This window comes from Protobothrops mucrosquamatus, unplaced genomic scaffold (assembly GCF_001527695.2).
Source record: "Protobothrops mucrosquamatus isolate PMUCROS unplaced genomic scaffold, P.Mucros_1.0 scaffold311, whole genome shotgun sequence".
Taxonomy (NCBI): Eukaryota; Metazoa; Chordata; class Lepidosauria; order Squamata; family Viperidae; genus Protobothrops; species Protobothrops mucrosquamatus.
In genome coordinates, this window is record NW_015386651.1 from 496,251 (window position 1) to 510,617 (window position 14,367).

Here is a 14,367-nt window from a genome sequence, read left to right on the forward strand (position 1 = left end):
AAACATTCAAATATCATGATATAAGAATCAACTACTCAACAAATATTGACATTTGAAAATCCAGAAAAGACACCAACAACTTGGAAAAAGGAAAAGGTTTCCTATATAAATCAGAAGGAATTGGAGGATCCAGAAAAAGAACAGTTGGATGAGAAGATAAACAACTCAGAACAACCACGTCGATACGGAAGAATAAAGAGACGACCGACCAGATCTGCAAGCCCTCTCAAAAAAATGGTGACCGGACGGATTCGCCAACATCAAATAATATATAGGATATTACAAGAAGATTGGCTTGATGACCCAAAATCAAGGACATGGAAGACGATTTGGCAAAGGAAAAAAGCTAGAATAAGACTGAAGAAGAATGGAGTTTCGACCATCTTATCAAAATTTAAAACAGAATATACTTAAATAGATAAGATGTGCATGTTGAACATAAGAATAGTTTTTGATCCTTAAAACTTAGCAGTATAAATACTAATAGCTAAATTTGAATTTCGATTTGTGTATAAAGGTTATGTAAAGGTGGATAGGATGTAGATAAGCTAAAAACTTATTGATGAAAGTAATAAACAGGCCTATATGGAACATCAATAACAAAAATTATTAGTTTAAGCATAGATAGCAGACACAAAGAGGAAGAAAAAGGAAGCATTAAATACTGAAATAAAAAGAAATTATGATTATCACTTTAAAAAATTGAAAACTAGCAGAAAGAAAGGATATTATATTGTATTATAAATTTATTGATATAGAGGGTGAGAAGTTAAATAGATGTGCATTTTGAATATTAGATTTTGTGAGGAATGGTGATAAAGGTATTGGAGGTATATTAAAAATCTTGGGAAGGATAAATATTAAACGTTAAATTTAAATGTTAGTGGAAATTAAAACTGGAAAAATTTATTAGGTCATTAATTGTCTAAAAGATTGTATGTTAAAACAACTAGAATATATATAAACTAAAAACTATTGATATATATAAGAAAGTTATTTTTTATGTGATGGATAGAACAAAACTTTTTTTAAATCTACAAATAGACAGTATATATGAAGGGAAAAAGAGAAGAAATGTTTATGGTAGCAATTTGAAATCTGTACTAATGATATTTGTATGTAATTGAATTACTACTACCCAGCCGCCACGTTGCTTTTCAAATATGTGAATGTAATATTAGAAAAACAATAAAATTTGTAAAAAAAAAAAAAAAGAATTTATATTTCACAATACTATCATTTTTATGAGTGAATTTAACATTTCTGAAAAGTGAAAGCAGCACTAGCCATCAATATAAAGTGTCTGGATATGTGATGGATATGGGCTTACTTATTAATAAATGTATATGGCTGCCCATCTCACAATAGCAACAATGTGTGGCTAGAGAAATTAAAATTGAACATAAGCAAACCAATAACAATAACATTAAAAGTCAATAATAATGTCAATAAAAATGCAAGAAAAATGTCCTGAAGTCATTGAGTACAACAACAAGCACTTCTATGACACCCATTTCACAGCCTCCCCACTGCCTCCAATACCTTAACTAGCCAGAAAGAACATGGATCTGATACACAGGTAGATGAACTTAATGCTCCAAGAACCCCTGCCTATTTCTTCAAGTCCAACAGGATCAAATTTCATGTGGAATTTTGTGGGGAAGGTTATTTTTTTATTTAAAAAAAATCTTGTTAAGACTTCTTTCAGCATTTATACTACAAAGTTTCCCACCTCAAAAAGATAGGAAACCCTGCTCAAATATTCTGGCGCTTGTGGTTAGAGGAGGGGTTATAAGCCCTGATCTGGGTAAGAAAGGGCTGAAACTGTCAAAGGACACTCCAGAGAGATCAGCATGGTTTCTGAGAATAAAAAAGAAAGGAAATGTGAAGCCCTGCAGATGCTCCAACCAATCTAATGACAATTCTCTATCCTAATGGTACAAAAATTTAGAAAACGAGAGTATTTCTCTATATTTTTTGCAAAGCTATTTCATAGTTTATGTGACTGTATAGATGTGATTGTCTGTTCCATATATATTCATGTAGGCTGGTAGCAGCAAAGGTTTATAAAAGAAAAAAGCTGCCTAAGCTTGGTCTGAGTCAGATAAGACAAGATTGATCAGACAAGCACAAACACTGTACAGTTCAATGGCCATGAAGGCTTTTAGATGTGCTTTCTGTCATGATTCATAGATTGTGTTATCCTGTGTGATTTCGGACAATATGCAAAGAAGCAAGATTTATTATGACAATCCTAAATGAATACAGATATTTTGATATGAGAAAATTTATGAAAATGTTTCTTCTACAAACTTCCTTTTAATATTTTGCTTTTACTTATTAAACGAGCACAGATCACTAACTGAAATTGTGTAATTGTTATATACAACTATGAAAATCTTTTTTATATAAACCTGTTTAAAATTCTGTAGCCAATGAGAAGATTGAATTAAACATTATCAATATGCATGGAAGTGAGCCAAGAAAGTTGTAACAGCTGAGATTAGGAAGGGCAAACTACTAAAAACAAGCCCCAAATTATATTCACTCTGCCAACATTTACAATGTTATAAGTTCACTTTTACTATTTTGAAAAAAAAATGATCTCACTCTCAAGGACAAGCACTTTTGACTTCTGTAGCCTTAAGACGTACATATAATATAAGTATATATATTCTTATATTGTACATTATTAGCAAATGCTATCCGGAGAAAGCTTACACATTAATTCATAAATGGGAGTATGGAAAAGAAATATACCATATTTATATTTCTGTTCAAGATGATACACTTCTTGCTCTCTATAAAAAAAATCTTTTTAAGCACCTGGGAACATTGGAAAGGAATGTGACCTAGATATGTTATCTGAGATACTTTTATATTACCTTTGCATTGATCTCAATGGATCATTAAATAGGTCAAACTTGATACTTAATCAGTCACAAAGACAAATGCTAAAAATAAACCCTTGGCTGTTATTGCATGCTATGTACAAAACATAAAACATGACTAATTATTCTTTCTTTTGAAAAAGATAGATTTTACCATAGGTTTACATGATAAAATAATTTATTATCTGTATTTTGAAACCAAATATGTCAGATCCCATGGGCTGAATTAAAACATCAGAAGACTCTGTTCTAACCCATAAATTCATAACTTTCAAGTCTTGGCCCAAATTCTACATACTAATAGGATTACTCTTTGGATACATTTTCAAATTACTGAAGCCTGGCATGGATGCCAGTGCTACTACAATGGAAAAATTAGAATTTTAAGTGACTCTTTGTGCTGAACAGGACATAGAGATTCTGCTCCAAATTTCTGGTGAGAACATTCTAGCTCACACCTATTTTTAAGGCTTTATTATTATAATTATTTGGCCTAGTGGCAGCCAATTGTATTGGCCTTATTATTACGCTGAACCTACCAACTGCTCATTTATGAAATGAGGAACAACTGAAAAATGCTCACCAAGCTTCTGTATAAATTGTTGGTTTTATTGGTTTTATTAACACCATTGGTGGATTACTTTCACTGCTGATGACAGGTGTTTTATTGTACTGCAGCTGATCAGTTGATTATGACGGTGTATTTACAGAAAACAGCAATCTTAGCTGACTGCGATTGAAACCCAAAAGCCAAACAGAGTTGGGGAGATTTATAAGGAAATTCTATAACTATAAGCTAAATGGAAATTAAAAAAAAACAAAACAGAAAAAAACAGTGGCAAACCATAGTCATATTCTTGAGAGGATTACATTAGATAAAGCTTTTACTTTATCTAAACTAGGGTCTTCAAACTTGGCCCTTTTATGACTTGTGGACTTCAACTCCCAGAATTCCTCAGCCAGCATGCCTGGATGAGGAATTCTGGGAGTTGAAGTCCACAAGTCATAAAAGGGCCAAGTTTGAAGACCCCTGATCTAAACTTTTAATGACAGTTCCTATGTTCTTATTTACTATCCTCAAAATTGTATAGACTTTGTATATTTAGAATAGTAGTGCTGATAGATCCAGGTATTTTGGGGTATATTTCTTTGCTCAATTGCATTGAATTGTTGCTTCAACAATTGCTTCAACATGGGCTAATCATGTCAGGGCGATAGATTGATGCATTGAGACTACAAGGACCACTACAGTATTGTCAATACAGTATTGTCTGTCTTATGCCTCACTTTCAGCATACAAGTTTTGAGTAGGACTGAGACTTGAAGAAAACCAACTTCTAATTATTAGATTACTGTAGATGTTGAATGAAAACTAGTAATGAAGCCATAGTCTAGCAGCCAAGCATTTCTAATTGGTTTAATTTATCCAACTTCATAATTTTTAAATAATATCAGATTATAACCAGCACTGAGCAAATAAATTGCATACTTCATTATTTAAATTATGATTAAGCTTTTGTTATTTTAATTTTTCTTCTTTAATTCTTCTTTATTTCCAGTACAAAATGTATAATTAAATTAACACTTGCATTTAATAATGACACACAATTATTACCTTGCCATCCAGGTTTACACACAGGCTTAACTTCAACACGTACCAGGACATCTTCAGTTGCACGTTTCTGCCCACAGTCAAAAGCTGTTACCATTATTTCATACTGATGCTCTTTGTCATAACTGAGCTTTTCAGTATTTCTGATATTCCCTGTAGGTATAACACAGAACAATAAATAGCTATTATTCCATTGCCAACTTACTGGACTAGTGCAATTTACTATAATGAAACTTATAATAATTGCCAGTAGTCTACAAAAGAACTTCTATATAAAAGGAAATGGGGACAAAAAGCTAGAAGAAAAACTGACCTTCATGGGACCTTTTCTTAAATTGTACTTTTTATTTTATTTTCCTCAAAGTTCTTCAGAACTTTACAATCAAACTATCATCTTATACAGGGTGGGACCTGACTCTTGAGATTAGGTTAATCAGACACAGAGAAAATAGCAAAGTGTGACAAGCATAGTTTGAAATAGAAACATACTGAATGCAGCACTTGTGTTGAAAATGTGTACCAGCCTCTGCATTAAGGTCACATCTCTAGACCAATGCAACATGAAAGGACATGTATAGATATAATATCTCTTTGATGAATTAATATGACGCATAGAACCTTCAGCAAATTTAAATTAATCCTAATATCAACAATTCTATTCTTCCATAATTGCCTGGTGTCTGGAAGACTCTATCATGTTAAGAGTTCCTCTTACAATAGAAATAGTAATAGCATTTAGACTTATATACTGCCCCATAGTGCTTTACAGCACCCTCTGAGCAGTTTACAGAGTCAGCATATTTCTCCCAACAATCTGGGTCCTCATGTTACTGATCTAGGAATGATGGAAGACTGAGTCAATCTCGAGTCCTATCAGGATCAAACTCCAGAGTTTGCTTTCAATACTGCATGCTAACCAATACCCCACCAGTGCTCTTGTATTGAATGTATTGGAAATGGCCAAAGACTAAACTAATTAACAAAAACAATGGCAATCTGGAGGTTTACCGTAGTTTCTTCTTGTTGCTGCCTCTCCAGTTTCCTCACTTCTACATCACTGGCAAGATTTATTTTGGTTGCTAATGGCTTTTGTCAATATTTATGGTAAATTTGACCAGAACTTCACTTAATTTACTCAATATTGCAAAAGATTTTATAATAATAATAATAATTAATAATAATAATAATAATAATAGTAGTAGTAGTAGTAGTAGTAGTAGTAATAGTAGTAGTAGTAGTAGTAGTATTAAGTTGGAAGGGACCTTGGAGGTCATCTAGTCCAACTCCCTGCTCAGGCAGGAAACCCTATACCATTTTGGACAAATGGCTGTCCAGTCTCTTCTTAAAAACTTCCAGTGTTGGAGCATTCACCGCTCCTGGTTAATTCCTTTTCCTTTCCATTATTAAACTTTTCATTTGATTAACTGAATTTCTTCTTAACCATTCTCTTCTTCTCATTTTTCTTAGAATTAACTTTGCTTTCCTTTTAAGACAGCAACCACTTAACTAATTACTTACAAGCTATTATTTCATCTGCCTTTAGGTCAGTTTTGACTCCCAGAGAATGCTTGAATAAGTCCATGGCAAAAGAAAAACATTAAAACTTTTTAGGCAATTATAATATAATTATTCCAATACCAGAAATCTAACATATGGAGATTAGAATGACCCCAAACTCTGTTAGCCTTTCATGAGGCCCTAAAAACCAGGCTATGCTCCTGAGCTTGGGGTGCAAAGTATGTTAAAGGAGCCCATTTCCTGACTGTATTGCTAGCTAGCTTAAGTATACTGCTCCTGTGTATATTTAATCTGGATGTTTTAGTGGTTTTACTGCTTTAAAATATTTTAGCATTTTTTAATTTTAATATTTCTTTTAAACTGTGGGTCACCCAGAGACACTGACTAAGAAGGCTACAGAAATTGAATGAATGAATGAATGAATGAATGAATGAATAAATAAATAAATAAATAATAAAAATCTGTTTACATAAATACACATTTTTACAGGCTTTTAAGTTCACCTTTTTAATCTTTTCCTATTTTGGAACTACAACATCAGTTGACTGAAAATAGTTTTTTTTCTAATCGAAGAAAAAAAGATCCAGACTTGTTTATATTTGAAATACCAGTTTTCTGATTTCAGAGCTAGCTTCTTCAATTGAAGAATTAAGTTTTAACAGGAAAGGCACTGTAGCCTATGTTCATATTTAAATGATGGTCACAGTCCATAACAATGATATATTCCATGCACCCTCTGCAAGCACTCCTTAGCTATAGACTTAATTTCAAACTTAGTCTATATTATAAGGTTTCATTCTAAATCTCATTCCATCAACTTTGCACTGACTCCAGCCAGCTTGAAAACAGCCTCCAAGAGAACAATATAGGAAACTAGCTCATTCTAGTGACAGCTAAATAGCTAACAACTTACTTCACTATCCAAGGTCTGGCAGTCATTCTAACCATTAAAAGAAATCTCTATACAGTTGGCCTACATCATAACCACAGTCCCAAGTAACACACTGCTTTTAATGAATAAACTCCTGATGATGACATAAATCTTAATATCCCCTAAAGCTAAATAAAAAGTTGCAACTGTTAACGTACATGCTTTAGAAGATTGGTTTCTAAAAAGCCTTTTAATCATTCATGAAAGATCACCAGAGCCACAAAATGCCTACAAAGAAAGGAAATAAATATTTCCAATGAGATCTCTAGCTTCATGGGGCTCAGATATAAGTGTGGGAACTGCAAACTCTGAACGACTATTCTTTTCTTTTAAATGTTGTGCAGGGTTCTGTATTCATGATCTCATTGCTCATAAACAAGATTACAGTAATCAAAGCCAAGAAATTGCAGCTTAGTTACCATATTTTGCTCCACTTGAAGTCTCTACAGTAACCACATGGTATTAGTAAGTTGGGATGTAACCAAAGCATGGGTACTGATGTCTAACTAGCTCAAGAATGGATAGAGTTTGCAAAAGGGGTCTTATGCAACCATCATAAACCAGGAATTGAGAGATATGTTAATCAAGGAGCATGCCCATGTTGTGTAAAGTAATAGTGTAGCTTCAACTGGAACAAGCTGAGCTCCAGTCCTAGACCTGACTACAGTATAAATGTGAAATACAGCTCAGAGGATGTTGAAATAATATATTGTTCTTCATCCCCTCTACAGCAAAATTGGTCAGTATTTGTGTGATTAAGTCTTTTGCTCCAATCTACTGTACATCACTTTATATTTATTTAAATTAAACCAAATATAACAATTGGTTGACTCCAAGGATATGTTAAAACCAGCTTCACCACCTTCAGATGATATGTACAAGAAGTTCAGTTCAAGGCCCATTTGTCTTAACAGATTTGACTTGTGCTCCAAATCCACAGTGCCCAATAATTTAAATCCATCTCTCCTGACAACACTGTCTCATCTACACACTGGCATTCATAAACTATGCTTGACTAATTGGCAGGTAATATTTTGGAGAATACTAACATGGCACATGTTCCTAGATTACAGTCTCTACCTATATACTTATTTTTGACTTTACAATTGCCCAAGTATGTTTCACAGTGTCATTGGATCCAATATGGATTATGACCACCCTAACCTTAACACTTTTATAAAGAACGAATTGTCCATAGCCAAAGTCCATCTGCCCTTTAGAAAAGTACCCATAACAAGAAATTATGTGGATTAATCATCCAGACATTGGGTCTCTTCAACAGGAATATCTCCTTTATCCACAAAATGATGTCAACCCTTTCCAAGACCATTAAGAGAATTATCAATTTGGCAGTAGAATGATGCTATCATATCTCAGAAGATTTAATCTGCATATCAATCTGGCTGCGTAACAGCTCAGTCATATTGGTTTCAAGGAAATTTGTGATGTGTTTCCTGAAGTCCAGGAGCTTCTTGCACTGAATCCAAACTCAATATTCAGAGGTCTGAAAATTATACATTGTGCAATCTCTATGAAGTTTTTTTTGTTCTTTAGGAACTATTTGACCTGAACACTAATCCACAGATTCGACTCACTGTTGCTAAATTCACTTTGATGCTCGGTCTCTAAAGGTAAGAGGTGAGATGCTTTTTCCTTTCTCTTGCCTACTATTCTGTAAAATTTCTTCACAAAATTCCTAATCTGATCTTTTATATTCCAGAAAATGGAAAAAATATAAATATGGTCCAGAATTAATTCTGAGCAAGTATGATAACAATAAAATATTTGCATTGCTCAAAAAAGCAAGCTTAAAAACGAAAAAACTACAGTTCCTTAAATGATCTAGAAGTTACTGTATGCTGTATAAATTATATTGAATGTCTTCTTTCATAGAATATATAAAATATCAGTCTTTCAATCAAGCTATTGAAATGTGAGGACCAATATGAGCATCTGTAGAACACCTAGTGGGGCAAATAATAGCACCTCCATTATATATCACATGCAGGGCTTTTTTTCTCGGAGAAAAGGTGGCGGAACTCAAACCTGGCCACGCCCTCATCAAACCCTAGGACCGCCCCTTTAGAGAACAGGAATGCAAGTAAAATTTGGGAGGGGCTATTTCCGGTGCGGCCGGCCCGGAAAAAGGTGCCGGAACGCGGTTCCGCCGCGTTCCGGCTGAAAAAAAGCCCTGATCACATGTAAAGGGCAAGTTACACACCTGTATATGATATCAAGATGTTTTTACATAACTGTATTACTGTGACATTATTTTAATGTCATCGAATACATAGTTTCCAACTGCCATCTGAATTTCACCAGTCCTAACTTTTTCCCATTATCCTCTGACTCTGAGCTATGCACTGTGAAAAAGCAGTTCAGATAGAGGTAGAGGTCAGTGTCAAATGGGAAATTGCTTCCTCTAAAGCAGTGCAACATAAAATGGCTTCTAAGAGAAAACAAAGGCTTTGCACACATTTTCAATTTATAATTTTGAGCCACTGATAGAATTTCAGAAATAAAAATCCTCATTATTTCCAGCACCCTTGAAATAATTTGTTACAGCAAAACTAATAAATTTGTCTACTCAAGGCATAATAATTTAAACACAGAATGTAACTAATCATATATTAATGAAAAAATAAGGTTGATGTGCAACCTTGGAAAAAGACATCTGGATTTTTTAAAAAATAATTATACATTTGCTTCTTCAAACGATGAACTCACTAAAAAAAATAAACAAATTAATTCAGTTAACTAAGATCAGGAACATTGGGAATGAAGTATATGTAACATGGAAGGCCAAAATACCTCATAGCTGAGGTTCTACACAATCTCAGCTTTAAGGTTTTACAATAAAAAACATCTAAAATGATTGAAATCCTATAAAATGTTGGCATTATTTTATCAATAATATGAGACATCAGAATATTTAACTATTTTGGATAAATATACTGATACTCTATGAAAATCTTTCAGATATTAATTATTATATTTTTTTGCAAAAAATATTGTTCTTACTATTTCATTAAATGGAGTCTGGTGCCTGAAAAGCTTGCTTTCTCCTTGCTTAGAAGTTAATTTTCTCTAAAAAGGTATTCTTATTGAATCCTCTAAGTGATTAAAAAAAAAGAAAATAGTTCTGAATATTAAACAAACATCCAGTAGATACTTAGAATGAATAGTAGAGTCTAAAGAATGTTGTACTAATTCTAAGCAGGATTGTCCTAAGTGGATTGCAGTTGGTTGACAAATATGGCTAAACAACTGAAGCCATTTCTTTTTTCAAGATAAAATAGGAAAATTAGAAGCCATCATACCACCAACATTCATAGAAAAATAAATGCTTTATAGAAAGGTATCTCTCAATATATAGTCCCCAAAAATGTTTTATGTGTCAAATGTCAAGAACTCACCATTCCTGTCAATAGCAAACGGAACATCAGTTGTGACAATTTCATAATTGCATATCTGGCTGTATTGAGGAGAACAGTCTTCATCCATGGCTTCTACCTGTAACACACTGTCGTAGATCTTTCCTTCTGTCACAGTAGCTTTATAAGATGCTTCTTTAAAAGCAGGTGCAAATTCATTAGCATCTTTTACTTGGATATGGACCACAGCTCTAAAAAGAAAGACTATAATTTTCAATTTCTACTTATTTTCTAAATCCACTGTAGCATGGATAGTTGCATTTTATGTTTAAATTTTTATAAAGAATTGTTGATAAAAATAATACAATCTCTATATGAAAAATGGGTAGAAAATATCTTGTTTGAAGACCTGCCAATAGTTAATAGAATTAAAATATGTATTTTAATGAACTACTTATTTAAACTAATTTTTGGATGAACTTCAGTTTTCACTGAAATTCTCTATTATTTTATTTCCTTTACATGGATGTTAAATATTGCAATTCCTACAATATTATTCTGAGATTGCCATGTATACGGAATATAACCAACACTTTAAAAGTTCACATTGTTAAATCAAGAAACACTTGCCTTTTTATTTAGAATATGATTAGAAATTCAGTTTACATTATGATCTATATTACAAATTACACACAAAAAATGAAGGGAAATCAAAATAATCTGGAACATATAAACTAAGTAATAACTTTTTTAAATTTCAAAAAGCAACCGATCATTTACTAATAGGTAAAAGAAAGTATATAGCTATTACATCTGCAGACATGAGTCTGTTTAAAATAATTGCTATTCTAGCTAAATGTACTATTAAAGAAGCCAGTTTTACTTGGTCAGAGTACAAGAAAAAAAATTCACATACAGTCCTATGAAAAAGGATTTTGTTTTAATTTCTTCTTTAGCAACATTGATGAATGTTAAAAGGATCTATGAATTGTAAGTGTACATCCCAAAGCCCACACTCCTGGTTGTCACTCACTTGTGAGATTTTTTCCAGTTTGTTCCACTAGGCCCTGTGCCACAGTCATATGCCTGAATGATAAATGTGTACTCCTTCTGCAATTCACAGTCAATTGGACTTCTTGCTCGAAGCTGACCTTCTCCAGATGTCTTGTTTAGGACTACAGCTTCAAAGGGCATTTCTTGTCCATGGATTTTAAAAGCACAGATTTCACCTATAAGAAATAACAAAAAAGAAATGAAAAGATCCAGAAAAATTACATGATCATTGTGCAAGCAGTTTATAATCCATTGTTTGAAAGAGTTTGGTATTTATAACATTCTTATGTTTAAAAGACAATACTTTTCTTAATACAATTAACTAAGAAATGTTATCAATTGACTTGTCATGACTAATATACAAAATAAAATTGTAAATCAAAAATATTGAATATTTAATTTTCTTTATACTTGGTAAAAAAGCAGAATCCTCTACTACAGATAACATTGGGGACACAGTGTACACACACTGTATGTATAATATCACTGAGCATAAATATTCAGGGCACTGTCCTTTCATACTTCCATACTTATCATTTTCTGAAAAGAGCTATTCACAGGATTATTCATATATTTTACCACATACAGTTATTTTAATTACTCTTATTTTTTCTATGTCAAGAGTCTCCACTGCAGGCAGCTAAGAATGAAGGTTTTAGTCACCTGATTACTGATTTGGAATTTATCGTCCATGCTTCAAGAAATTTTCCCAGTTTATGTATGGAAATTTTGTTAACTTATTGATCCAAGGTAATGTGCTAGCTAAAGTTAAGTCAGCTTTAAATCTGGGCTATCAGTGCATAATTTAGGGCTGTCAATATTTGATAAGTGCATATCCTTCAGATAAGTGCATATCCTTCAGATAAGTGATCTGAAGGAAAAGGATATAAGCAAAATACTATCATCTAATTCAGATTGCTAATTAGTCTGATAACATTATGTTATATGAAAACACAGTCATGCAGGTTCAATGTGCCACCTTCAGAATATTTGAAGTACTCATTAAAGACAGAAAGTATATTTGCTTTTTCTTTAACTTTCATCATAATCTCAGTAAATAAATTATCTAAAAAAAAGTTCCATCTTCAAATGCTAGTAAACCTGTCTACATCTATACTTTTATATGCCAATGAGACAGATATGTTATCCTTTACTCAGACAGACCTAAGGAGAAAGTTGCAAGTGCTAGCAGCATATTGTAGGAAAGAAAAATAGGGTTTTATTAATGCCAGAGTTATTAGGATTAGTTATAACTGGAATATAAAAAATAACCATTTGAAACAACAAATATTTAGCTGTTACCTTCTAGTCATCTATAGCTTTAAAAAAAATATGTGCTGTAATTATCAATGTAATGTCCTAAATATGTTATCTTTTGGGAATAAGTAAATTACATAAAATTGATTCCGAGACAGGGATTCAGATTTTCAGACAGTCATATTCTTCTGAAGTACATAACCTAATACATAGAAACTGATGGCTGGACATAGCCAGAAATTATTTCCACCTGTCCTTCTTACTGTTAAAAGATAAGAGTAGAAAGAAAAATCTATGATACTAGTTGCTCAGGACCTAAGCCTTATGAATTGTAATTTACAGAAATAGATTAGGTATTGAAAATTGTAATAACTTATTTATGCCTTCAAGTAAATCTTTTGGTGACTGCCTAGACTACTAGCTCCTGTACTTTTCTTAGCAAGATATTTCAGAATTGTTTGCTATTGGCTGAGAGAGAGTGAATGGCCCAAGGTTACCCAGCTGGCTTCATGTTAAAGCATATACATGTGCTTTAGACATGAATAAGAGTGCAGTGCTAGGAACACATAAGATCCTATGCAAAATCCTCAAACTCCCAGGTCTCTGGTAGAGGACCCAAGGATGGATGAATGGACGGATGGATGGACGAACGAATGGACAGACGGACAGACAAGTACACAAACATGTTTTGAGTCTCTTGTGTAATTTCCAAAGGCCTTCTAAGCTCTGCTCATGTATTGGCACATTTGGTCCTATAGTTTGGTGTCTATGCCTGATAGAATTTCCATGTTGTGGGAAGGCAGGTTATTGGCTGGTAGTTGGCTGGTGCTGTTCCCTTGTGGGAGTCTTTCATGATCAGCATTGTCTTTCCTTGGATTAGCCAGTCTGGGTGTATGTTTGCTGCTCACAGCTGTTTCATCTGTGCTGCTAGATATTCATGCATGACTCTTCTGGTTCATTTCACTCTATATTTTGAGGTAGGCAATAAAAAGATTTCTTTGCCCAAGGACTCCTATTAGTAAGGTAGGTACCAGTTATTTTAACCCCGATCTCCGACAGCAAAGGAAGTGCAATAACCACGACTCTATCCAGCTGTATGCATGTCTGTGGGTGGGTGTTTGTGTTGCTCTTTTTTTTATTCATTCTGTTTAATTAAAGGCAAAAAAGCAAGAAGGAAACAATAGATATTGATGCCTTAAAGATTACAATGCTATATTACTATCAGCAAGGTAATATTTCTACCACTATAAAACTGTTTTAAGACTAAGGTGGTGAGATTTTTGCTCAAGGGTATGAAGTTCTCTGTGTATAAGAATGCAAGAGCTAAATTTATAAAAGTGATACTCCATGGTCTAGAGCTTTTGTCAAGTGTTCTCTTGTGCCCAAAATCTGGTCTTCTATCTATAAAGTTCTCATGACAAGCAGCTAGCTAAAATGCTTATTAAAGCTAACTAGCACTGAGGGATCTAAGGCCTCCCTAATTCTTGCTTCAACCAGGGTATGATAAAGCAATCTCAGAAATAAAGTAACATGTCCTTAATTCCAATTTACAGAAAGGCTGAATTTTGTCCTGTAAGAGTGGTCTCTGCAGAAATCCTTTTAGCCAAACCAATTATTTTTCTCAATATTTTGCTCCACTTAGAACATTTCCAATGGCTAAATTTATCATTTTGCCATTTATAGTTCAATATGGCAGTATAATTATATGCCTTTACAAAGCCACTTCCGCCC

At 33.2% G+C, this 14,367-nt stretch overlaps 1 protein-coding gene across 1 annotated transcript in view; it reads right to left on the minus strand.

Moving 5' to 3' along the window:
• Positions 1–14,367, minus strand: part of CLSTN2 (calsyntenin 2) — a 95,432-nt gene that overhangs the window by 76,801 nt on the left and 4,264 nt on the right. Inside the window, exons 2-4 of the mRNA XM_015815079.1 lie at positions 11,360–11,555; positions 10,369–10,577; positions 4,507–4,656 (exon numbers count right to left, since the gene is read on the minus strand). Coding sequence (XP_015670565.1) covers positions 4,507–4,656; positions 10,369–10,577; positions 11,360–11,555 — 555 coding nt within the window. The remainder of the gene's footprint in view (positions 1–4,506; positions 4,657–10,368; positions 10,578–11,359; positions 11,556–14,367) is intronic.